At 42.4% G+C, this 24,668-nt stretch overlaps 1 protein-coding gene across 1 annotated transcript; it reads left to right on the top strand.

The window, feature by feature from the left end:
- On the top strand, positions 1–24,582 carry TUBGCP4 (tubulin gamma complex component 4). The gene is made up of 18 exons (XM_072148369.1): positions 1–253; positions 2,477–2,605; positions 6,654–6,776; positions 7,496–7,549; positions 13,924–13,980; positions 15,171–15,250; positions 15,945–16,146; positions 16,372–16,537; positions 16,661–16,785; positions 17,311–17,361; positions 17,904–18,009; positions 18,617–18,724; positions 20,242–20,380; positions 20,999–21,176; positions 21,988–22,122; positions 22,213–22,329; positions 22,580–22,719; positions 24,424–24,582. Exons 1-18 carry the CDS (start codon positions 176–178, stop codon positions 24,434–24,436), a joined length of 2,001 nt encoding a protein of 666 aa, XP_072004470.1. The 5' UTR covers positions 1–175; the 3' UTR covers positions 24,437–24,582.
- The last annotated feature ends 86 nt before the right edge of the window (positions 24,583–24,668 follow it).

Consider the following 24,668-nt stretch of genomic DNA (forward strand, 5'->3'; position numbering starts at 1 on the left):
GGAGGCTCAGCAATGCATGCTGGGAGGGAGGATTCAGGCCGCTGCCTCGCAATGCACGGCGGGAGTTGTAGTTCGGCGGGTTTTGAAGCTCAGGCTGGCGGGCAGTGGTGGCGGCAGGGACTGATGTAAACATTGAGGGACATCGCGGTGACTGCCGGTGTCTGCGCCCGTGAAGATGATCCATGAGCTGCTCCTGGCCCTGAGCGGCTATCCCGGCAGCATCTTCACCTGGAACAAGCGGACAGGCCTGCAGGTGGGGTATAGCTGGGGAGGTTGTTGCATTGTATTGCTGTGTATGCAGTGCTCTGCCTTCATGTACTACTAATGTTCATACAGAGGGGTCCTATCATGGCTGGAGTACAGGTTCAGGCTGCCATTGCCTGCTGGGAGTAGTAGTTCCAAACCTCTGGAGTGTCAGGTACTGACCCCTGGCTTGTCCTCATGTCTGTCCTCCTTGTGGTACACTTTAGGGGGGGGGGGCTGCATTCCTTCTTGGATTTCCTTCATGTCCATACGCACCCACAGGTGGGAGTCAGCACCCCAACATCTGCCTGGGTCCTGACGCCTTGTCCTCTCTTCTTTTCCTGATCCCAGAGGATGTGAGAAGTCTGGAGACCTGGAACTCGCTGTCACAGCATCTAAAGCCCATTATGGCACAACTCTGGAGCATTTATCTCTCCCATACTTTGTACAGATAGTTCTGTCTGTTAGCAGAGACTATATGCACAAGGGAGTTTCTCACAAAATACGAGAGCTTTATATTTTACTCAATGTTTATTTTAGTTAATATAAGAAACATAACGGGGCAGCAATAATTGCTACCCCTGCAACCAAATACTGCATTCAGAGGAGACAATAATAGTAGAGACAATAACCGTACTGAAGACCCCCAAGAGCAGATAATAATGGTGAAACCCTCAAGAGCATAAAAGCACTAGAAGTCAGAGCAGACAAATAAATGAATCAATCCTTCCTTCTCTTCCCTCTGCACTGCAGTTTCTTCTCTCCTCCACGTGCCGCTCTTCTCTGTGTCCCATGCTGGTTGTATGCGCCGGAATAAGGACCTGAAGCAGAACTGTGCCAGGAGCAGGAGAGGACCTGGAGCAGTACAGTACAGCTGACAAGTACTTACCAGTCCTGCGTCCTTGCTCCTTGGGCGACATGGCAGCTTCTTCTCTCCTCCATGTGCCGCTCAGCTCCCCGGCTGGTTGTATTCGTTAACTTCAGGACTCAGAGCATAGATGCACCAGGAGAGGATCCAGGAGCAGTACAGTAGACAAGTACTTGCCACTCCTTGGGCTGCTCTGGGTCCTTACACTTATGCATATAACACAAGAAAAGGGGGGTGGTTATTAATGCACTTGCGCCACAATTCTGGTGATTTTGCGCCAAAAAGTTGTCTAAAATGCCTTTCACCAACATTTATCAAGGCTTTTAGCCTGTAAGCCGCTGGTTCTGCATCCTTTTCTAGGCTTTTAGTTGAGATGCACGTGCCTGCACTTTATGTACATGCTCAGTGGTGAAGCTCCTCTGCTACAGATCAGAGGAATAAAGCACTGGGAAGGAATCCCAGCATTTTTCTCAGCACTGCTAGAGTTACCAGGAAAACGGGCCCATGGAGTTGGATACCGTTTTGGTGGAGTTGACGTTTGGCTTACAGACTCCAAAGCCCTGAGTACGACAGACTGAATCTTCAGCTGTGTGAGAGTCACATGTTCCAATATTAGTTAGGGGAAATTGCTTTTTTTAATAATCTTATTCGTGTTCTGGTCGCCAAGATCTTGGCTGTTATCTCAAACAGTTTGCAGTGTAAATAATATTACGTGTACTGGACCATTGCAGTTCACATAAAGAATAATGGTGAGTGCAGCACATACTTGGGGAAAAGTTTCCGATTTTTGTGAAAACGGGGACTTGATAGTTGTGGCTGAGAAAGCTAATGCAAGACCAGTCGCACTGTAGATGGTGCTACCGTCTGATGCTAATGAGGAGTGCAAAATCTACTGTCTATTGTTAAAACAGTTATTGATTCCAATACAAGATGTAATAAATCATGTAAATTAGTACAATCCCGCAGTCATAAAGTAGATGGAATGGTCTTGCCATAAGTAGATTCTCCCATGTATAATGTAATGGGGGAGATTTACAATGCCTTGTCTGGTGGTTTCATGACAAATTTCTTAGGTAGAAAGGTGCAAACAGAAATATATTTTAGAAAAATGAAACTTGTGTGAATTATTTGTCTTCAAAATCCAAGCCTCACTAGTACCACATTGAGGTTTCCATAGGCATACTATCCATCCGGCCTTGTTATCCATCTATGGGCTCTTCTGAGCTCATGCTACACATGAGGAGCAGGTCGAGTGTTTATTATGTGTCTCGGTAGCCTAAGGATAGATCTTCTATGGTATTTTCTAGTGATCATTATTGTGCCTTTTAATAAACAGAATAACATAACTGTGTGTTTGCTCTGCAGGTATCTCAGGATCTGCCATTTCTTCATCCCGGAGAGACCAGTGTACTGAACCGTCTCTGCAAGTTGGGAACAGACTATATTCGTTTCACAGAGTTCATAGAGCAGTATACTGGCCATGTTCAGCAGCAGGTGAATGAGGTTTCACGCTAGTTTAATTGGTAATTTAGGAGTTTTGTTCCTGAGGGTGCTGTCACACGTCGCGTTTACTGCATGCGTTTAAAAACGCATTGCTACAGCTGAAGGGATATTTCCCTAATTAAACAGCTGTTAACGCTTGTGTTTACAAAACGCATGTGTTAACATCGCGGTTAACGCATGCGTTAACAATGCGTTAACAACCGCATGCGTTAACCGCGATGTTAATGCATGCGTTAACAATGCGTTAACGCTTGCGTTTTGTAAACGCAAGCGTTAACAGCTGTTTAATTAGGGAAATACCCCTTCAGCTGTAGCAATGCGTTTTTAAACGCATGCAGTAAACGCGACGTGTGACCGCACCCTGAGGGTGAAGACACACGTGGCGTTTTTGGGCCGTTTTTACTAAGTGCGTTTTCAGATCGTTAAAAACGCATGCGTAAAAAAACGCATCCGTTTTTTTAAAAACGCATGCGTTTTTTGAAAACGCATCCATTTTTGTCCGTTTTTCATTGCGCAATTTCGGAAAAACGGACAAAAACGCATGCGTTTTTAATGATCTGAAAACGCACTTAGTAAAAACGGCCCAAAAAACGCCATGTGTGTCTTCACCCTGAGGGTGCTGTCACACGTCGCGTTTACTGCATGCGTTTAAAAACGCATTGCTACAGCGGAAGGGAGATTTGCCTAATTAAACAGCTGTTAACACCTGCGTTTACAAACCGCATGTGTTAACCGTGATGTTAACACACGTGTTAACAATGCGTTAACAACCGCATGCGTTAACCGCGATGTTAACGCTTGCGTTTTGCAAACGCAAGCGTTAACAGCTGTTTAATTAGGGAAATATCCCTTCAGCTGTAACAATGCGTTTTTAAACGCATGCAGTAAACGCGACGTGTGACAGCACCCTGAGGCCGGCGCCACACAGGGCGCTTTGTCTGCGCTTGCAAACGCAGACAAAGTCGCGCCCACCGGGGCGGGCCTCGGCCCGATCGCATCGGCGTTTCTATGGAAACGCCTGCGATCGGGAACGAGCCGCCGGTGTTTTGCGTTAATTTAACGCGAAACACCGGCGGCTCGTTCCTGATCGCAGGCGTTTCCATAGAAACGCCGATGCGATCGGGCCGAGGCCCGTCCTGGTGGGCGCGACTTTGTCTGCGTTTGCAAGCCGGCCTGAGGCGTTTGAAAACGCAGACAAAGCCGCACCCACCGTGGTGGGCCATGGCCCGATCGAATCAGCGGATCTATGGAAACGCCTGCGATCGGGAACGAGCCACCGGTGTTTTGCATTAAATTAACGCACGTGTGGCACCAGCCGTTTTTAGTTCATTTTCAGATCGTAAAAAAAGCATGCGTTTAAAAAAACGCATCAGTTTCTTGAAAACGCCTGCATTTTCAAAAAGCAGATGCGGTTTTAAAAAACGGATGCAGTTTTTTGACAGGTTTTATCAATTATCTTAACTAAAACTGGTCAAAAACGGATACGTTTTCAAAAAACACATGCATTTTTTAACGGACTGCTTAAAAATGGACCAAAAACGGGTTCAAAATGCCATGTGTGGTGGCACACGTGGTGTTTTGAACTCTGTATATACTGTATATGATGCAGATGAATATGTCCTCCATGAGCTTCCATCTTTATAAGAGGCAGTTCATGGTGCAGGGCTTTATCGACTAGTTTAGCATCTGCCATGAGGACTGGTTGTCACTGTTTGATCTACGGAAATCTGTCCACTAACACAGGTTATGGTCGGCATGGTAAGGCCAGACACCACAGAACATGATGCACAGCAGAAATCTATGATAAGTTGACAAATTTTGTTGTGGCTTTCAGGCACTCTGTATCTTTGAGTGGGCACAGACTATAAATCTTTCATTTAAAGGTACAATGCAAATTAAGATTTCTCAAGAAATAATTAAGATTCTGTTTTTAGCAATATTATGCAGCACATGGAATGGATCTGTAGTTGTAAATCGATAACCCACGGTGGTAATGTCCCATGTCCCCGATATATTATGTTATGGTTTTATTGTGAATAAAAAGGACTGCTTTTAAAAAGGAGCAGGGTCCCCTGGATCATAGTGACCATAGAGAGCTTCAGAGTTTATCTTGTGTGTCCTGATATTCTCTTTTGTACCACAGGTTTTTAGGGTATCTAAACCCCCCTTAGGCTGGCAGGACACGACCATGGACAACAAAAGTTGCACTAGCTGGATTTCACAGACCAACCACAGTCCCAGAGATGGAACTCTGTGCATAGTGATAAATGATGTAAGGAGCCCCTGCTGTTTTGATGAGAAGAAGCGACGCCTTGTATCATACCTCACTATGCTGTATGCTCTCTGTACTGTAGTCGGTCCTAGAACTCTGGTCAGTGCATGATCCATTTTTCATGGACCAACCATGGTTGTGTGCCGCCAGCCTTAAAGCTATGATAAAATGCTGCGTAGAGTGTTTAATCCCAGAAGAGACAGGGCAGTATAATTGCTGCTACTAAACAATACTAGAACCTGTGAGCAGGAGGAGATGGACAGCAAGGCTTATTCTAGGGGAGAGGGTAATGATTATGATCACGGCCATGTGTCTTCCCCTGTGATGGATCCTCATTATGATGGGTTTCCATTAATGCATGCTTATAGTAAAAAGCAGCTTCAAAAAGAAGTCCAGGAACATTGAGAAGAGAGAAGGGCGTCAGTGTCCTCTGCTGATCTGCTGGAGCAGTAGGGGTAGGACTACATGGAGGAGGGGAAGGGGCTTGTCTGAGATGCATACACAAATGTAAGATGGGGAATAACAATCTGATTGGGGGAGGTCTGACTACTGGGACCCCCACTGTTCTTTATAACGAATTGAATGCAGCAGAAAGTCCAGCATTTGCCACTCCATTCAGTATTATGGGTACATTGGAAATTGCACAGCTCTCGGGTATCTCTGAGAATGAGTCAAGGTGCATCATTGTTTCAGTGGTATTCGAAATCCTTGAAGTTTAGCCTGATATAGTGGGTGACTTGGATCAAGGACACCACAGACAAGTACCATATGGATCTATTATAGATAGAGATAGATAGATAGATATATATCTATCTATCTATCTATCTATCTCTATCTATCTCTATCTATATCACAGTCGGGCATGGGTACATGATAGAACTTGTTACTCTTTATATGGCGCGATACCCAGTATGTATTCAGAAGTTACAAATTGTCACAGCAGCTAATTTCAGAAACCTATTTTTAAGATCATGACAAGTATTCTTATTGAAAGTGAGTAGTGACGTGTGGGGACAATGTTTTAGTTTAGTTTTTGTTCCTGACATTTAAGATGTATTATTCTCTTTTGGTAATTCAATCTATATATAAATCTACGGTATGTCCTCAAGAACTTTATGAAAGTTACTTCATTTTCTGTAAGGGGTATGAAACACTTCAAAAAAATTAGTCACTCTCCTAGTGACTACTGGTGAACTCCCTGACACTTGAATTATCCGTATACAATGATATCCTGTGGATCCTGTGGTTCCACCATCATTACATAAAACAGATAAATTCTGCTCTGTGGTGGGGGAAGGGCCGCTGCCAGCCATAGTTTGATTCGCGGTGGGGGAGGGGCAGAATAATGAGAATAACATGGATATTCTGAAAACCAAAGCAAATGCTGGGAATAAATATAGTGATAGATCCTATAGTGAACATTTACCTGGACCTTCAAGTAGTTTTTGGCGTACAAGCGCTGACATAATTGCAATTACCTAATTAATGCATAATTGAGATTATTTCAAGGGGCCTACCTTTTAAATGTTCACCGTTTTTTGTGTAAATCTGTGCCTTTTGATATATCCAGGGTGGTGGGGGAAGAGGCTTCCCTTATATGCTGGCGCACAATGATTTCCCCTAGAGATTCAACTAGACCTATAAGCTTGTATAACCATCCAGCAATGCGGAGTGTGTGGCAGTAAAAGGTTTTTAATCTTCTGTGCACATCCATTTGTATCATTATTTGTGCTGTGTATAAATAATACTTGTTCTTCTTTCGTCCAGGATCACCACCCCTTGCAGCCTGGGCAGGTCGGGCTGCATGGAATTTATTTAAGGGCTTTTTGCAGAGGTTTAGAATCCATTCTTCAGCCTTACAGACAAGCTCTATTAGACCTGGAGCAAGAGGTAATAATATACACTTGTATGTGGCCCTGGAAATATCATTGAATATATATCCTATGGCAAAGCTTATATGTGTCATGTTGGGTATTGGAGCAGCACTGAGGTGCATCGGGTGGCATAGGTGCCTTGTAGCGCTGGCAGGCAAAGTTTTTAAGTCTGACCAGGTATATTTATGGATTTCCTCTGGGTATTCCCATTTCCCATTCCCCTCTATAAACCTAAGTCCTAATTACATGTCACAAGTTTTGATTGGTCTTGGTTTGAGTGACGAGACCCTGAGTGAGTTTCCAGAAGTTCTCAACTTTGTGCCTTTGTTCCCACTTGGCTTCCATTGTGTAGTTTACAAATCCACAGAAAGTTTGTCAAAAGTTTTTCAAAATTTAACCTCCCCTTAAACGGGTTGGAACAATTTTCCCTTAACTACAGGATCTCACTAATGATGTCGCCAAGGTACCAGTAAAAAAGTGGAATTCACAGAGTCTCCTAGCCAATAGTAGTCCAGCGCAGCACTCCCAGTGCTTTAGAGATGAATGGAGCGGCATCTCATAGTGTTACATTGAGTGGCTATGCTCATTGCCATTCAATTCGGGAATATAAGATTTGTGTTTTATGATTGACTGGCGTCCTACCAGTCAGCAGATATTCCCTGTACTGCCGCAATTGCGAACAGATACCTTTTTTTTTTTTTTTTTTGTTTAACTTCACTCTTATGTTTTTTACAGTTTTTGGCTGATCCACATCTTTCGATATCGCACATAAACTACTCTCTTGATCAGGTGAGTTCATGTATCACACATTACTGTTCATTGATCTGTTGATACAAGGAAACTGCCTGATCCGGACAGCTATTCCATGTATACACAGACTGGGGCTTGGGAAGGCCTGGACTCGACTCTGTCATCTACATTTTGGGATGTTTACAGAAACTCCTGAATGTTTCTGTAGAGCCGTAGCACATTAATGGGCAATAAATCTGTATTGTTGCTTTCATCACAACGCTGTTATTAGATGTCATTTTAGGATGATGCCTAATAATCTGTCCTCAAGATAACAATAGTCAATAATCCACCAGGGGCTGTGGTTCATGCTGTCGTTTCTGTAACATTAATTAGAAGAAAAAAAAAAACTCTGTATCCAAGAGCAAACCAATAATGTCTCCCTGTAATAAGGATCTTGTGGTTGAATATTATCCTAAAGAATAAACATGTTCCCTATTAGATGAATGATTTAAATACTAAAAATGATGATCCAGTTGCTTCTCAAAAGAATTTAATTCTTTTTTTCTCTCTTGATGGCATCCACAATGGTGCGGTTAAAACATACACCTTGTCTTGTAGGAAATGTTCACCTAAGAACAAATTGTTTATTGTAAAACCTAATAATCATGAGATAAATAATGAAAACTTCACTGATGAAGTAAATCCTCAGTTCAATAGGCCATAACTCAGGGGTCAGGAACCTTTTTGGCTGAGAGAGCCATAAGCGCCACATATTTTAAAATATAATTCCGCGAGAGCCGTACAATATGTTTAAAGGGACACTGACAGAACAATCGCTCCAGCAGTCATTAGTACAGCAGGGATTATCCCCCCCTGCTGTACTAAGCCACCACTGGACAGAAACAATGCTAATTCCCTGTAAAAAATAAAAAAATAGATATTTTACATTTGAGCTTGTGATGCAGGGCATCTTGTCCAGGACCCTGGTTTCTTTTTAATGTGCTGCCTGGATCTGGCTTCTTCCCACCTGACGATGAGAGATGCAGCTTTCAGGCCTGCGCAGAAGAAGGAAGAGGCCAGAGTGCTGAAGGAGATGTCCTGCATAGCAAGCTCCAATGTAAGTTATCTATTTTTTATTTTACAGAGAATTACCATTGTTTCGGACCAGTTGTGGCTTTGTACAGGAGGGAGAAATACTCCTTACTGTACTAAGTGACTGCTGGAGCAATTTTTCTGTCAGTGGCCCTTTAAAAGTGTTGGTCTTAAATAAAGTGAACAAAAAAAGTGGGTGCTAAAGCACAACTTCTTACTATGGTACAAACCAGCCGGTACACCCAGGGTAACAAACAATTTAACTTTATTAAATAGTTTTACATAAAGTGCAAATTCTTTTTTTATAAAATAATAACGTTTAATGCTGTTGTTAACCAACAATAACGAACTTTCTACTATTAATGTGACTTCTGGTGCTGCATGGACTTGCTGATGGCTTTGTAGTCTGGTTGATACGTGGTGAGGTTAAGCTTCATGCAGGCATTGAGATTTCCATCCGTTAAACGTGACCGTATGTTACTCTTAATGTGCTTTAGATGTGAGAAAGACTGCTCACAAGCATAAGTAGAGCCAAACATTGTCAGTACAGCAATATCCACACGCTGCAGTGTGTGGTATGTGACAGGAAGCGCGTTCCAAGTTTTGACAATCAGCTGGTCTGCATGTTGAAGTTGTTTCATTTCTCTCCACTTGTGTTTGCTCGCCAACTCTGCTTGCTGTCGTGTGCGTTTTTCCAAATCTTCATTAAGTGAAAGAAACTTATTCACCCACATGTCTGAGGCCTTCAGGTCAGCAACTTGTAGTTCAAAATCTCTGACAGAGACACCGGGGATGTAACTCAGGTCAGTGCTGTCCAGTGCACACTCGTGTGGATGGGTGATGAACTTAAAAAGACGAGTGTGCTCACGAAATTCTCCAAAGCGTGCTTTGAATGTCTGCAGAAGATGAGATGTGAAGCCTGTTAGCTGCTGAATATCCAGATGTTGAGCAGGGTCATTTGCTGTGCATGCATCCTTAAACTCTCCCAGTTTTTCAAAGTGCAATAAACGACCCGTTTTAATGTCCGTGATGAACAGTTCTAGCTTATTTTCAAATGCAAACACAGCTTGTTGAAGTGATAAAATTGTATTTCCAACACCTTGCATTTTCACATTGAGCTGGTTCAGATGTTCAGTCATGTCCACAAGATAATAGAACTTCAGGAGCCATTTGGTGTTGGATAACTCAGGATGCTCAACATTTTTCATTTCAAGAAAAGTCCGTATTTCACTCAGACAAGCCGCAAAACGACTGAGCACCTTCCCTCTTGACAACCAACGCACATTGCTGTGCAGAAGCAGACCACCATAATTATTCCCAACCTCATCCAGCAGTGCTTTAAACTGACGATCATTTAAAGCCCGGGCAACAATAAAGTTGACTACCTGTATGACAAGTGACATCACCTCACCAAGCTGCTCACCAAACATTTGAGCACAAAGCGCCTCCTGATGTAGGATGCAGTGAAAACTTAGGATGGGTCTCTTTTCATGTTCACGAAGAAGAGCTACAAATCCTTTGTTTTTTCCCACCATACATGGAGCACCGTCGGTACACACTGAAACAAGTTTATCCATCGGTAGATTTTTTTTCTTTAGCAAACTCAGTGAAAGACTTGAACAAATCATCCCCTCTGGTTGTCCCCTTCAGAGGCAAAACGGCAAGACTTTCCTCATGCAGTGTGTCACCGACAGCATACCTTGCAATTACACTGAACTGAGATATGTGGCTCACGTCAGTTGACTCGTCCAAAGCAAGGGAAAAAAATGGAGCTGCATTTATGTCCTTCACTTGTGATGCCTCAATCTGATTTGCCATCATGATGGCACGATCATGAACGGTTCTTGCTGACAGAGGCATGTCTTTTATCCTATTGATTATCTTGCTTTTATCAGAAAAATCGTCAAAAAGTTCATTGGCAACATCAAGCATGAACTTTTTGGCATACTCCCCATCTGTGAATGGCTTTCCATTTCTGACAATCGCTAAAGTACCAGCAAAGCTAGCCGAATTCCAGTCTCCTTGTTGGGTCCAAACACGAAGTTGCTGCTGACTAGCTTGCACTTTGCACAGTAGCTCTTGGCAGGCTTTTTTCCTGCTGTCTCCTGCAGGATATTTTGATGCAAATGAAGCATGGCGTGTATCGAAGTGCCGCTTGATATTTGAACGTTTCATTGATGCAATTTTATCATTGCATATTAGACAGACAGGTGAACCTGCTCTCTCCACAAAGGCAAATTCCTCTGTCCATTCCTGCTGAAAAGTACGATACTCCTCATCCTTTTTTCTTTTAGCCATCTTCTTCAATAAAGGGAGGTACTGTGGGAGTGAATAGAAGGCATGGAGTCATTACTTCTTAGATTTAGATCTGTGGATTTGTCTGTAAGGAGGGCCAGCTCCATGTTTCTTTGGGTCCTTGTGCCACAGAGCTTTAGTAGACCTCTAGAAGAGCTGAGTTCTTTTAGGCTCGAGTTTGTCTGGTGTTGGCACTGGCTGTGTTCAGCTGTTAGGGTCACTCTCTACACCCCAGTATGGCCCACTGGGTGGATATGAAGTCAGCTGTATAGCTACCCAGTAGGTTCCCCATCCAGTGACTATAGGTGGTGTCCCGATTCCCATACCTATTACGTCCAATAACCACAAGCAACACGTACCTATTACATCCAGAACATCATAATTTTATCTAATAAAACCCCTTTGTGCTTATTTTCTTACCTCAAATTTTATCCTTGGGAGGAGTCTTAAATTTGGAGGTGGCTTCTTCTTAACTTGGTGTCCTTCCCCAATATGGCGCTGATAGCTTCACAGCTTCCGGTCTTTCCTGGAAACAAAAAAATCTCTGAGCGAAGAAGAGACACTGGAGCTTCTTAATTATCTGTGCAACCGTGTAATCCCTGAAAAAGTTGAACAACCCGACCCTTAGTAAATGAGCCTCACTGTGACAGGAAGAGGAAACAAATTGCACTTCATTCTCAGTGCTGGCCGCAATAAACAAGGGCTGTGTATGGTGCCCAATTTCAGTCCAGGTGAAATCCACATTGGGCAATTTCGCCTCCCACTGAGCTCCTATTGACAAAAAGATGCTGACAAAAAGAGCAGGCCTGCTTGATAAATTTTGCCCCATATATAAATTCCCCCACCCCAGTTTTATTATATTCAGAGGCCCCATCACAGTTAATTTATTTACAGCCTAATATAGCCACCTGCCAGTTTATATTATGTACAACTATATAGAATTCCGCATCAATTCAAACTATATACAGAGCCTTGCAGTATAAAGAGTATCCAGTATAAAGAGTATCCAGATCCCCCAGTCCTCCCAGTATAAAGAGTATGCAGATCCCCCAGTATAGTGAGTATGCAGATCCCTCAGTATAGTAAGTATGCAGATCCCCCAGTATAGTGAGTATGCAGATCCCCCAGTATAGTGAGTATGCAGATCCCCCAGTATAGTGAGTATGCAGATCCCCCAGTATAGTGAGTATGCAGATCCCCCAGTATAGTGAGTATGCAGATCCCCCAGTATAGTGAGTATGCAGATCCCCCAGTATAGTGAGTATGCAGATCCCCCAGTATAGTGAGTATGCAGATCCCCCAGTATAGTGAGTATGCAGATCCCCCAGTATAGTGAGTATGCAGATCCCCCAGTATAGTGAGTATGCAGATCCCCCAGTATAGTGAGTATGCAGATCCCCCAGTATAGTGAGTATGCAGATCCCCCAGTATAGTGAGTATGCAGATCCCCCAGTATAGTGAGTATGCAGATCCCCCAGTATAGTGAGTATGCAGATCCCCCAGTATAGTGAGTATGCAGATCCCCCAGTATAGTGAGTATGCAGATCCCCCAGTATAGTGAGTATGCAGATCCCCCAGTATAGTGAGTATGCAGATCCCCCAGTATAGTGAGTATGCAGATCCCCCAGTATAGTGAGTATGCAGATCCCCCAGTATAGTGCGTATGCAGATCCCCCAGTATAGTGCGTATGCAGATCCCCCAGTATAGTGCGTATGCAGATCCCCCAGTATAGTGCGTATGCAGATCCCCCAGTATAGTGAGTATGCAGATCCCCCAGTATAGTGAGTATGCAGATCCCCCAGTATAGTGAGTATGCAGATCCCCCAGTATAGTGAGTATGCAGATCCCCCAGTATAGTGAGTATGCAGATCCCCCAGTATAGTGAGTATGCAGATCCCCCAGTATAGTGAGTATGCAGATCCCCCAAGTATAGTGAGTATGCAGATCCCCCAAGTATAGTGAGTATGCAGATCCCCCAAGTATAGTGAGTATGCAGATCCCCCAAGTATAGTGAGTATGCAGATCCCCCAAGTATAGTGAGTATGCAGATCCCCCAAGTATAGTGAGTATGCAGATCCCCCAAGTATAGTGAGTATGCAGATCCCCCAAGTATAGTGAGTATGCAGATCCCCCAAGTATAGTGAGTATGCAGATCCCCCAAGTATAGTGAGTATGCAGATCCCCCAAGTATAGTGAGTATGCAGATCCCCCAGTAACAAAAAAAGGATCCATTTCCCCCAGTAAGTATCCCGATCCCATAGGCCACTCATTCCCCATAAATGCCAAAAAAAATACAATACAGAAATTGCCAAAAAAAAAACATAATAAAACTTATACTTACATGCAGTTCTGCTTCCACACCGCTTCTTCACCGCTTCTACTGACAGCTCCGTCTTCCCGCGGTTCCGACTTCCCACACCTCCGCGCAGAGACACAGGCGCCGTGACGTCATCGGCCGCCTGTGTCCTGCAAAGTACGGAGCGACGCAGGGGCTGCATCGCTCTGCATGTCTATCGCGCCTGTCTTAAAGAGACAGGTGCGATGGAATTACATGGTGGGCGTCCGAATCGCTCACCCTGTCTGCGAGCCAGATGCGGCCTCTAAAAGAGCCACATCTGGCTCGCGAGCCATAGGTTCCCGACCCCTGCCATAACTAGTGAAAAGAGGTTTAAAAAGTTCTGTAAAGTTTAGGTCCTGCGAGACCACCCCTCATATTTTGGAATATATTTTATCCATTGTTTCTTTCAATAAATGTGGATTAAACATAAAAAGATCTGTAAAGTCAATAACAACTTAGGTGAACTGCAAACCGCCTTATGTCTGATAAGAACCCAATGCTCCATTGTTGTTGGAAACCAGAACAGTTTTGTATGTTTGTAGCGATATAATAATATGTTTGTTTATAATAATAAAAACAATATTAATAAAAGATCTGTAAAGCACAGTGGAATATGCTGGTGCTGTGTATGTAATATAGCTCCGCCATGGTAATGTTTTGTTGAAGAAAGTTCCAAAGAAATAAACCAATGTCTTCTATTTTCAGTTCCATCTCCTCTTTCCTTCAGTCATGATTGTTGTGGAGCAGATCAAGAGCCAGAAGGTACGTCAGCCATGTCTATCAGCAGGATGATGACTACTAGACAGCGGATGTAGAAATGCCTGACGTGGAGGACTAGATGCTGGGACATACATACATTGTATATGTCACCTCCTCTGTATTATGTTGCCTTGAAGCTGTAGTCTTCCTTTCCTCCTTAGGGATACTCAGACTAAGTTCTTTCTCCTTATTTGTCAATTTAGTGTAGAAATAAATCTCTGTATAAAATTTCATGTCAGTTTAACCTTTCCATGAGGTCAGCATTCATTGTAAAGAGCCTATATTTTTCTGTGACCACTAAAACGGCTAAGGAATACCGTTTTGTATACATGATTCCAGTAAGTCTGGGGACAGCACCCAGAATCATCACCTTGAGCTGCTCATGCCAAAAAAAAATCCTTTTCTGCTTCCACTAGCTCGCTGACACAGTATAGAGCCCACATTTTATCATGTTATCCTATAAGGATGTGATAAGAACTTGAGGATTTGGAACGCAGAGTTCTTGCATCTATGTCCTTATTTACATAGAAGGGTCTGCCGGTTTCTCATCTGTTTTTGGAGCTCCTATTTGTAATGTGTAATAATGTCCTATTATCTGCTAACTCTTCTTTAGATGGATACATGCTCCAGAAGTGGGACCTATATTGGGCATACTTGATATACCATATGCATATAGCCATTAATGTGGATACAGGGACGTCCCTTTATGGGCACATAGTATAGAGAAACAGAGAAATTAATATGTCACACCTAAATAATTATTGCTTAGGATGTTGATAGATTTGTTCATTTTCTCTGCTCTCTACTGGACTGGATACAATAAATATAGTTTAGTAACTAGAGTCTGGACATACTTATGCTGTCCTCTTCCTTACTTTTCTATATGGTAAAACAGGAACACAGACCGCAGCTCAACTGAGTGAACCTTGCTACATCATAGTGTGGGGTAGAAGTATCACAAGTCTCAGTGATGCCTTGAGGTCACATGAGCTGCGGTTGTTTTGGGAAATGTGGCTGACATAAAGACCTTATTATCCAGACCAGACTCCAGTGTCTAAATCTTAAAGATGATGACTATGCTCGTCTAAGGCTTTATTTGTTTTTTAGTAGTCCGACCAATACATGGGAAGCCTTAGGTGTAACACTGTAGCCGCTACATTCTGCAATAACATGAGATCATTTTGTTTCATTAGATTCATGGCTGCCAACTTTTGGAGACCATTTACAAGCACAGCTGTGGGGGGCTCCCACCAGTCCGTAGCGCCCTGGAAAAGTAAGGAAACTCTTGACTTGTACATACTGTAGTATCGTATTGTCTATAATCATATACAATAACAATTTCACCAGTTTATATACGTTTCTGAAGTTCTGTTCTGGAACAGCATTACTGCATTATTTATTTTTTTTTTTTACTTTGACTTGATAGAATAGTTTTATTAATTATACATTGAATAAACCTTTACCAAAATATGCACAGCGTCTATCCATCACTCTTCCCCAGGTTCAGAAGCAGAGTGTGCCATGACTTCTGCAGACTGTTGGCTTTTTTGCCCTGCATATCCTTCTCCCTTGTACTCTCACTCTTCTTCTGCTCTCCATGGCTAACACGTTACAAATCTACACTACTTGTACTCTCAGATGACAGATGGGGGAGTTGGGGGGGGGGGGGGGGGACACTTCAAATGGCTTTATCTACTGAAGATTTGAAGTCAGCCACTGTCTGTTCCTCTATATGCACGAGGTGGGTGCAGTTAGGACACATATAGCTGTATGGCAGTTGTCAAGGGGTTAAAGTGGATCTTCTTTGTAAGTGAAGAATAATAGAGGATATGCCCCCCCCCGCCATGGTATATTTTTGGTATCCAGGCATCACTAGATCCTAGAAAGCACCGCAGAGCACCTCGTGTTCTCCTTAGCATTGACTTCTATTTGGAGGTGTACATTGTATATTCCCCTTCTCTCTCCAGGATCCTAGCTGTATGTCATGGGGTCATGTACAAGCAGCTTTCGGCTTGGATGCTTCATGGACTTCTTTTGGACCAGTATGAGGAGTTTTTCGTCAGACAAGGGCCATCTTCTGGCAATGCTTCCGGCCAGTCTGAAGAAGAGGATGATGACTTGGGTATTGGGGGCCTCACTGGAAAACAACTACGAGAATTACAAGACTTGGTAAGAAAATATAAAACGTTTATATCAGGGATGTCACATAAATGTTCTGAAGACATGTAACAATTCAGACTTCACCGCTTAATACCCAGAGTGTATCCATTCCTTCATCAGTCTTTGTAAATAATCTTACATGTTGGAAATGGAGGATTCCCTAAGAGGACACAGAGGTTTCTGACCATTAGTTTAGAGATGATGGATTCCTATTCATGTTTTGTAATCTGGCAGCGGCTTATAGAAGAAGAGAACATGCTGGCTCCGTCCCTCAAGCAGTTTTCTCTGCGAGTAGAAATGCTGCCGTCTTATATCCCTGTAAGAGTCGCTGAGAAGATTTTATTTGTCGGGGAGTCTGTGCAGATGTTTGAAAACCAGAATGTGAATATGACCAGAACAGGTAGGAAACCGCACGGCATGAGCCCTTTCTATCCTGCTCAGGAAACCCCACACTTGTATTTAAATTGGAATATTACTAGTCGTTACTTTTCTTGGTTACTGTATTCTTGCATTTCTTACGCAGGTTCTATACTGAAAAACCAGGAAGATATATTTGCTGCGGAGCTGCATAGGTTGAAGCAGCAGCCCCTGTTTAGCCTGGTAGACTTTGAGTCCGTCCTTGACAGGATCAGAAGCACTGTAGCAGAGGTAAGACGTCTTCCTAATGGGATATTGTCTTTAGGGTGTAGGTAAATGTCAGGTGTTTCCTTGCTTCAAATAAGATGGGAAATCAATAGTTCCTGACGTACATATTGCCCTAGTGATTTGCTGTGTAAGAACTATTAACTTGATACAAAGATGGCAGTGGGGCAGCTGGACCTCCTGCTGGGGTGGCAGGCCATGGAGTGGGCTCATCTCCTGCACCTTGGAGTAAGATCCTGTTCTATGAAGCCGGACACCAGGAACAAAAGCTCAATAATGACAATATCTCCTCTAGTGCTATTTTTCCCCATGAAATGACTGAATCGCCAATGTTGTAGAAGATATTTTTCAGGTGAAATGTGGAACTTTATGTCAAGCTCTGTCTTTCTGTCTGACATAGTGTACAGAGATGCTGCAGAACCTCACAATATCCGTTCTGTCCAATATAATGTACATACAGTACATTGTCGTTTTTATGCAGTGAGACTGAATGAGCAATACTTCTTCAGTCTAATATTAATTTTATTTCAGCACTTGTGGAAACTCATGGTGGAGGAGTCTGATCTGATTGGGCAGTTAAAGGTAAGGGCTGAATATTTCCTTTATCTTGCATTTGTATTCTTGATGCCTGTCCTCGTCTTGATGTCAGAGGTGCAGGTTTGTCTTCTGTTACCCCCATAATTGATGAAGTGGTTGAAATGTGCTGTTAAAGGCTGGGCAAGTTTCAGGTTAGAGATGGGATATTTTGTGAAACTTTGCCAAAGGGAGCACAGGTTGCTTTAACCCTTTAATTTCAGAAAATGGGGATACATTGGCTCCGGTATAGTATAAAGCAGGCTCGGTATGTACGTTGTATGCTTGGTAACAGATTGGTACTAATAAAAGTGCATTTCTCTTTTTACAAAAAACAAGTCCTCATAAAGGCTTTTCAACTGTGTAAAAAGATAAATGTTTAGAATGTGGGGAACAAAGTCAAAAGCTAAAAAATAAAGGGCTCATTGGGTTTGAGATGAATAATGTAATTTAGGTGACTGAACAGTTAGATAGAAGTGATGGTACACCATCCATTATATATAATATTTTGCTAATTATTCAATTAATGTTCAATTAATTTGCTCTTTCAGATTATAAAAGATTTCTACCTCCTAGGAAGAGGTGAATTGTTTCAGGCCTTCATTGACATCGCCCAACACATGCTGAAAACCCCCCCTACTGCTGTCACAGAACACGGTGAGTGTGTAGTATGTATGTATGTATGTATGTATGTATGCTGGAGAGTTTGGTTGCCGTCATGTGACAAGCACCAGCCAGGAATGCAGCATATAACTCATGAATAAAATATTACCACCAGTAGCATTTACCATGCTTATTCATGAGTTATATGCTCCATTCCTGGCTGGTGTTTAGTTTGCGTCATGTGACAAGACAAACTCTCCAGTTTACCTTCTGTTATTCCTATGGGAGGCTCAGTGTGCATCTCCTAAGAATAAATAAAGTGACACTGTGTGAATAATTTCATGTGGGACAACAATGCACCTGAATGTTGTTTTATCTCCCCTTTTCATCTTTGTTATTATCCCCTCTGTCCTGGGACACCCCTGTGGGTCTTGTCTATGCAGATCAGAGACCTCAAAGTCTTTTGACATGTACTGTTGGAAGTGTCATGTTGTAGTGGGAGCCCATAGATACTGCTTGGTGGTTACATTATCTTGTCTGGAATTATAAATGTCTACATTACTATTTTATGAGCTCATGTTGGTCTCTGGTAGTGTAGATGTATGACTGACATTACTGAGAATCAGTCCTGTGATGAAAGGATTCTTTATTCCTCCTGCAGATGTCAATGTGGCCTTCCAGCTTTCTGCACATAAGGTGTTGCTGGATGATGACAACCTTCTTCCCCTGCTTCATTTGACCATTGATTATCATGGAAAGGAGCAGAAAGGTATGTGTTTTTGCTGGGCTTCCATTCTATGTCATTAAAATGTCTTTAAATTAACCAAGATGTGTTTGCTCCTAGAACCAATAACTGGAGACAATAAAACCTAAAATACATACCGGTACCTACCAATGTGGTGACCTAGGGTGGTACAGTTAAGACTTTGTGAACACATTGCACAGGACAGATGTCCTTGCCTCATGAAGAAATCTGTTGCAAGGACTCAGCTTTGGTGCTGTAAGAACTGTCAGTGCAGCAGGGTTGTCTTTATGATGCAAGGACTCGCGTCCTGTGCAATGTGTTCAGTCTGTGACTCATCAGTGATGCAGTCTCAACAGTGTGTGTGCCCTTGTGCACCAGAACAAGGTGTTGTTTTCATGCCCCCAGATGCTGTTGTTTTAAACCCCCGTAAGGCTTTCTTCTGTGGCACACTTCATTTGCAACCTTTTTCCCTGGGAGCATTGTTTGGAAAATTCCCTAAAGAAGCCGACTTTTGCCAGTGATGAGCATTGCCTCTCTGGCTGCATAAAGCTTTAAAGAGGTATCCTGTATCCCTAAAAAAACTCACTAAGAGCTGCGTACTAAAGTAAGCAGCTCCTAGCGCTACCCTATTTTTAGCAGTGTTAAACTGCTAGCCTTATCGAAACCCTCCCTTAAACCTTGTGTTTAATGTTATACTTATGTGGGAAGAACAACGCAAGCCTTACATTGCAGAGCTAACCAACATGGGTATAACATTATACACAAGGTCCTCAAACGCTGACTATCCAAGTATTGCACATTAAAACCTAAAGGTGAAGGGAGAATTAATATTATTCCGGTTGACCACATTGGTCCTGAAACCTAAAGAAAAAATTAAATCTACTGGATCTATAGACTGTATACCCTCAGGTAATGACGGAGACTGTACTCACCTGAACATATTATGTCCAAAAATATTGTCTATTCTTTCTGTAACGCACTCAAAATAATGAATAACATCAGTCTTATATTATAAAAGCATCCCACAGCAAAATTAACCAAATAATACTTACCATTTTTCCATCCTGACCAATCCTCCCCGAGAGCTGCACAGAATCCTCTAACATAATGCGTGACAGTTCGCGGTCTGTTTTTGGACCATGTCGGCTTCCGTAGTCAAATTGACCCGGAAAACCGCTAAAGTATCCTATTTACAAAACAATAAGAGCAAGTCTATTCATAGGATTATTTAGTTCCCACATCCGATATCCATTCATCTATAGCGCATCACCATGGAGTTTGATTTATAGTCACGCGCCGGCATTCTGGTATTAACTTTGTTTTATAGGTATTTTATAGATATTTATAATTTTATTACACATGTTTTTATGGGTCATTAGATAGTTTCTTATAGAACACCGCCTGGTAACACCCCGCCTATCCATGCTTTGCCTATGTGAAAGGGCCCTTAGTGGCTATTAATAGTGGTCTCTCATGTGTTAGGGGTATGTGAGTAGTGTCATTTTAGAGATGATGATATTGTCGATTTATTGTATATCTAGACCCGTCTCAGCCACGGGAAGGTCCATCACGTGACACATCTCCAAGGGAGGCTCCTATATCTGGTTGGGCAGCTCTGGGACTCTCCTATAAGGTGCAGTGGCCACTGCACATTCTCTTCACTCCAGCTGTGTTAGAAAAGTAAGTGGTTTTTTTTGTACTTATTTGGGCCAATTGGTTTTAGCCTTTGTAGGTTTTTTATTTTTTTATTTTTCTTCAACCGTATACTATGAAATTGGTTCCACCAATACATATACAGAATAAGCATTATTTACTCCCTGACGCTCGCTGCTCCTGGCGTCTTTCTAGCAGTGTGGGTAGACACACACACTTGCACACACTCACACTCTATATGCATTGGTACTAAGCTTATTATTTTTAAGGGGCCATGCTTGACATTTTATTAATAAGGGGGCTCTGTCACTGGACATTTTCTTAAATTGTAGCGGATGCATTTCCCACCCTAAGCTTATATCTGAGTAAATAAGGTTCGCTAGATTTTTATGGTAAAACTGGGGTTCTCGGCTTACACTTGTTGTTATACGACGGTCCTTCCTTATCAATCTTTTTGGTTTACCTAATGCCATGATATTTGTCACATGATGAACAGCTGACACCTCTTCTGGCAAATAAATTTTTTTTTTCACATAAAACATAAGGAGTGAGAATTTGGATTGTATTGTGTGTGGCCTGATCTTTTATAAAGAAAATTCTGAATGCATTGCTCTGCCTTAGAATGTCCAACCTTTGCCCTGCCAGGTACAATGTTGTCTTCAAGTACTTGCTTAGTGTCCGACGTGTCCAGTCTGAACTCCAGCACTGCTGGGCTTTACAGATGCAAAGAAAACATTTGGAATCTAATAGAACAGATGCCATAAAGTGGCGACTCCGGAATCACATGGCTTTTCTGGTGGACAATCTCCAGTATTACTTACAGGTAAGGAAGTGGTTACAAATATTAAAATTGTGGAATAGTGTTTTTTTTTTTTTTTTTTTTTTTTTTTTTTTCGATTTTGTTTCCTTGGCTGATTTAAAATTGCAGCCCTATGTGATATGCTGAAGGTATCCTAAAACCTCCTTATTTAGGATATGTTATCAGTATGAGATGATTTGAGGACTTTCATGTGGAATCTCTGCCTCTCAGCAAAATAAATAAATAATAATTCTTTATTTATATAGCGCACACAGATTACGCAGCGCTGCACAAGCATATCAAATTGGTCCCTGTCCCCATGGGGCTCACAATCTAAACAACCTAACAGTATGTTTTGAAGTGTGGGAGGAAACCGGAGTACCCGGAGGAAACCCACGCAAACACGGAGAGAACATACAAACTCTTTGCAGATGTTGACCTGGGTGGGATTCGAACCCAGGACCCCAGTGCTGCAAGGCAGATGTGCTACATAGTTATTGTGATCCGTAAAAAGGGAGTCGACGAGTTTGCAACTCATCCACAAGTATTATAAAAACAATGGGCCAGAGTTGTGATTTGTTCCAAAAAAAAAAAAAAAAAGCCTTGTAGCTCATTTATTAAGCATTTTAGACAATTTTGGGAACACTTCCAACTAGCAGTGTGACCTCAGGAAAAGGGGGAGTAGCTTTGCAGTAAAAAGTCTTGTCTCCTCTTAGAGGAGATAAACCACCACCCGAAGTGCCTGTCAGCAGCCTATTCTGAGTACATGCACTTTGCTGGGCTGAGTAATGTCTATTAAACATATGACCTGCTTAATTGTTTTAATCTAATGTAGGTAGATGTGTTGGAATCCCAGTTCTCGCAGCTCTTGGAACAAATCAACTCTACACGGGATTTTGAGAGTATCCGCCTGGCCCATGACCACTTCCTCAGCAATCTCCTGGCCCAGTCCTTCATTTTATTAAAGCCTGTAAGTACAGAATGGGATTTTACATATACTAACAAAATCAATTCTTGGTCACCGCACCAATTGAAATCTCAATTTTGTCAATTTTTACAGGTTTTCCACTGTCTTAATGAAATTTTAGATTTGTGTCACAGCTTCTGCTCTCTTGTCAGCCAAAACCTGGGTCCCCTAGATGAGCGGGGTGCTGGTCAGTTGGATATCCTGGTTAAAGTAAGTAAATAATCTGGATTTTATAGCAGCTATCCAGGATTAAAAAATATGGCTTCAGCTGAAAACAGCCCCACACATGGCAGTGGCTGTGTCTAGTATTGCAGGCTTGTACTACAAAAATACACAAAGCTGGGCTGCAAAACCAGTCGCAACTTTTGAATAGGTCTGGGGCTGTTTTTGGAAGAAAGCGGACATTTTTATTTTTCCCTCAATCCCTTTAAGTGCTACTTACATTGATCTTGTATTGTAGGGTTTTAGTTGCCAGTCTTCACTGCTCTTCAAAATCCTATCAAGTGTCCGCAACCATCAGATCAATCCTGACCTGGCTCAGCTTCTCTTACGATTAGATTATAATAAATATTATACCCAGGCTGGAGGCACACTGGGCAGGTAAGAAAAGGTTTGGCGCTGTATTTAAATGCTAATGTACATATAGAAGGGGGACTACACAGCTATATGTTTATATACGGTTGTCATTTAGTCCCAGCCAGTGCTAGACACTAGTGCCTCCCTTTTAAACAAGCACACAGTAATACTTGACTGTATATTGGTACAAGGCTGTGTTGTGTTGCTTTCGAATTGTGTTTATGAACCCAATTCAAACGCAGGGGAGGCACTAGCCCCAAACGGATCATTTTAGACCTAAAGGCTTACATTTGGAAATAAGCAACATGTGTTTTGGTGGTAGTAGGCCACAAATAACTTGTGTTTTGCATTCTCTAAGTGTTTAGGTGTAAACGCCGCTTAATTTGGGAGTATTACCTCACTGCTGCAATTGATGCGTTTCTAAACACATGCAACCATCACGTCTGTTATGTCATCCAGTGTTTTGTATCACTTTTTGTGAGCAAAAACCAGAAGTGGTGGATCACACAAGAGTAAGGCCGCATGCACATGAATGTAGGGAGATGTATGTACGGCCGCAAGCTTGTGGCCATACAGCCGTTCCTCTTAGGACATGGCCATTGCCGGTCTATCTTTAACTGTATTTACGGGCTGTAAGTAATGCATAGCAATGTAGAGGGGACGAGTCACCCTGCCATCTGCTACAGCTAGGTGGCCATACGTCTGTGTAAATGCAGCCCAAGTCTTTCCATTATTACTTGCCTCAATCTACTTGCGGGAGAAACTTGCACTTCTTCTGTGTGTTTTGGCTCATAGTAACTGAGACCTAACAAAGACGTGGTCTGAGTCTAACTTGGCTGTAAGGATGGCTTTTGATATGCGCTCCCTTAGGGTGCAGACAAACACAGCGCTAGCGTACGGGCACAGGCCTCGACCCTATCGCGTATGTGTTTCTGTTTAAACGCAAGAAATCGTTAACGAGAAGCCGGCGTCTTTCCTTGTTTTTATGCAAGACACTGGGTTCCGGTTAACAATTGCTTGCGTTTTTATAGAAACGCACGTATGATTGGGCCCTTTGGCTCAGGGTGCAGTCACACGTGTTGCTAGCAGCACGATCCATGTGGCCTTCCCACACAGAAGCAGGCAGGATCTATTTTTCTTTCAGTGCCACCACTACTATCTTCATAACTGATGTCATTACTTTCCTGCTAGAATTATATTTTGTCCTTCATACAGCCTTTTTCTCATGATTACAGTAGCTTGAGAACAAAATAATGCAGTCCATGAGCCTCTTGTCCACAAGACAACATTGTATAGAAGATTATTCCTTACAAATGTGGTTGTTTTATAGTCGTCCATTATAGGCAGAGGCGGCTCTAACTGCTGTGTGATACTGACACCACCTAGTGGTCATCATTGGTATAAGCACTGGAATTTTCTTGCTTGGAAGAAATGTCTATGAATGTATTGACAGATGTATAAAATACAGTAATCAAACCTCCCCATACTCCCTGTGGCCTGGTGATCCCTCTTCACACACAGACAATGCTCCATCACTTAGTGGTCACTAGTGAGACCAATGAGTCTGTGTGTCAGAGACAAGGTTGCAAGGACCAGGAAAGTAGAGTATAATTTTTTTTTTTTTTTTTTGCCATTCTGACACTTGAGTAAAATACACAATCTGCTGCTTTAATATGCTTATATATTAAATAGTATATGATGCTTTTTTTTTTTTCTTTTCCCCCACAGTTTTGGATTATAAGCACACAGCGGTCATGGATCATGCACAAGGTTCAAGGTTGTAAAATACAAAAGCTACAGGAACCCTCCTGGGAAAAACAGACCCAAGACCAGTTCTGAAATGTCACCGCACTTTCCTATGTATAATAAATTATTCTGTGTTTTGTACTGCACGTGTCAGATCAGTAGGTTTAGATGCAGGACTGTGTGATATTTACTGTCTGATGTCTTACTATGACTGCCCCCAAACCTAT

Source organism: Engystomops pustulosus, chromosome 4 (assembly GCF_040894005.1).
Source record: "Engystomops pustulosus chromosome 4, aEngPut4.maternal, whole genome shotgun sequence".
NCBI lineage: Eukaryota > Metazoa > Chordata > Amphibia > Anura > Leptodactylidae > Engystomops > Engystomops pustulosus.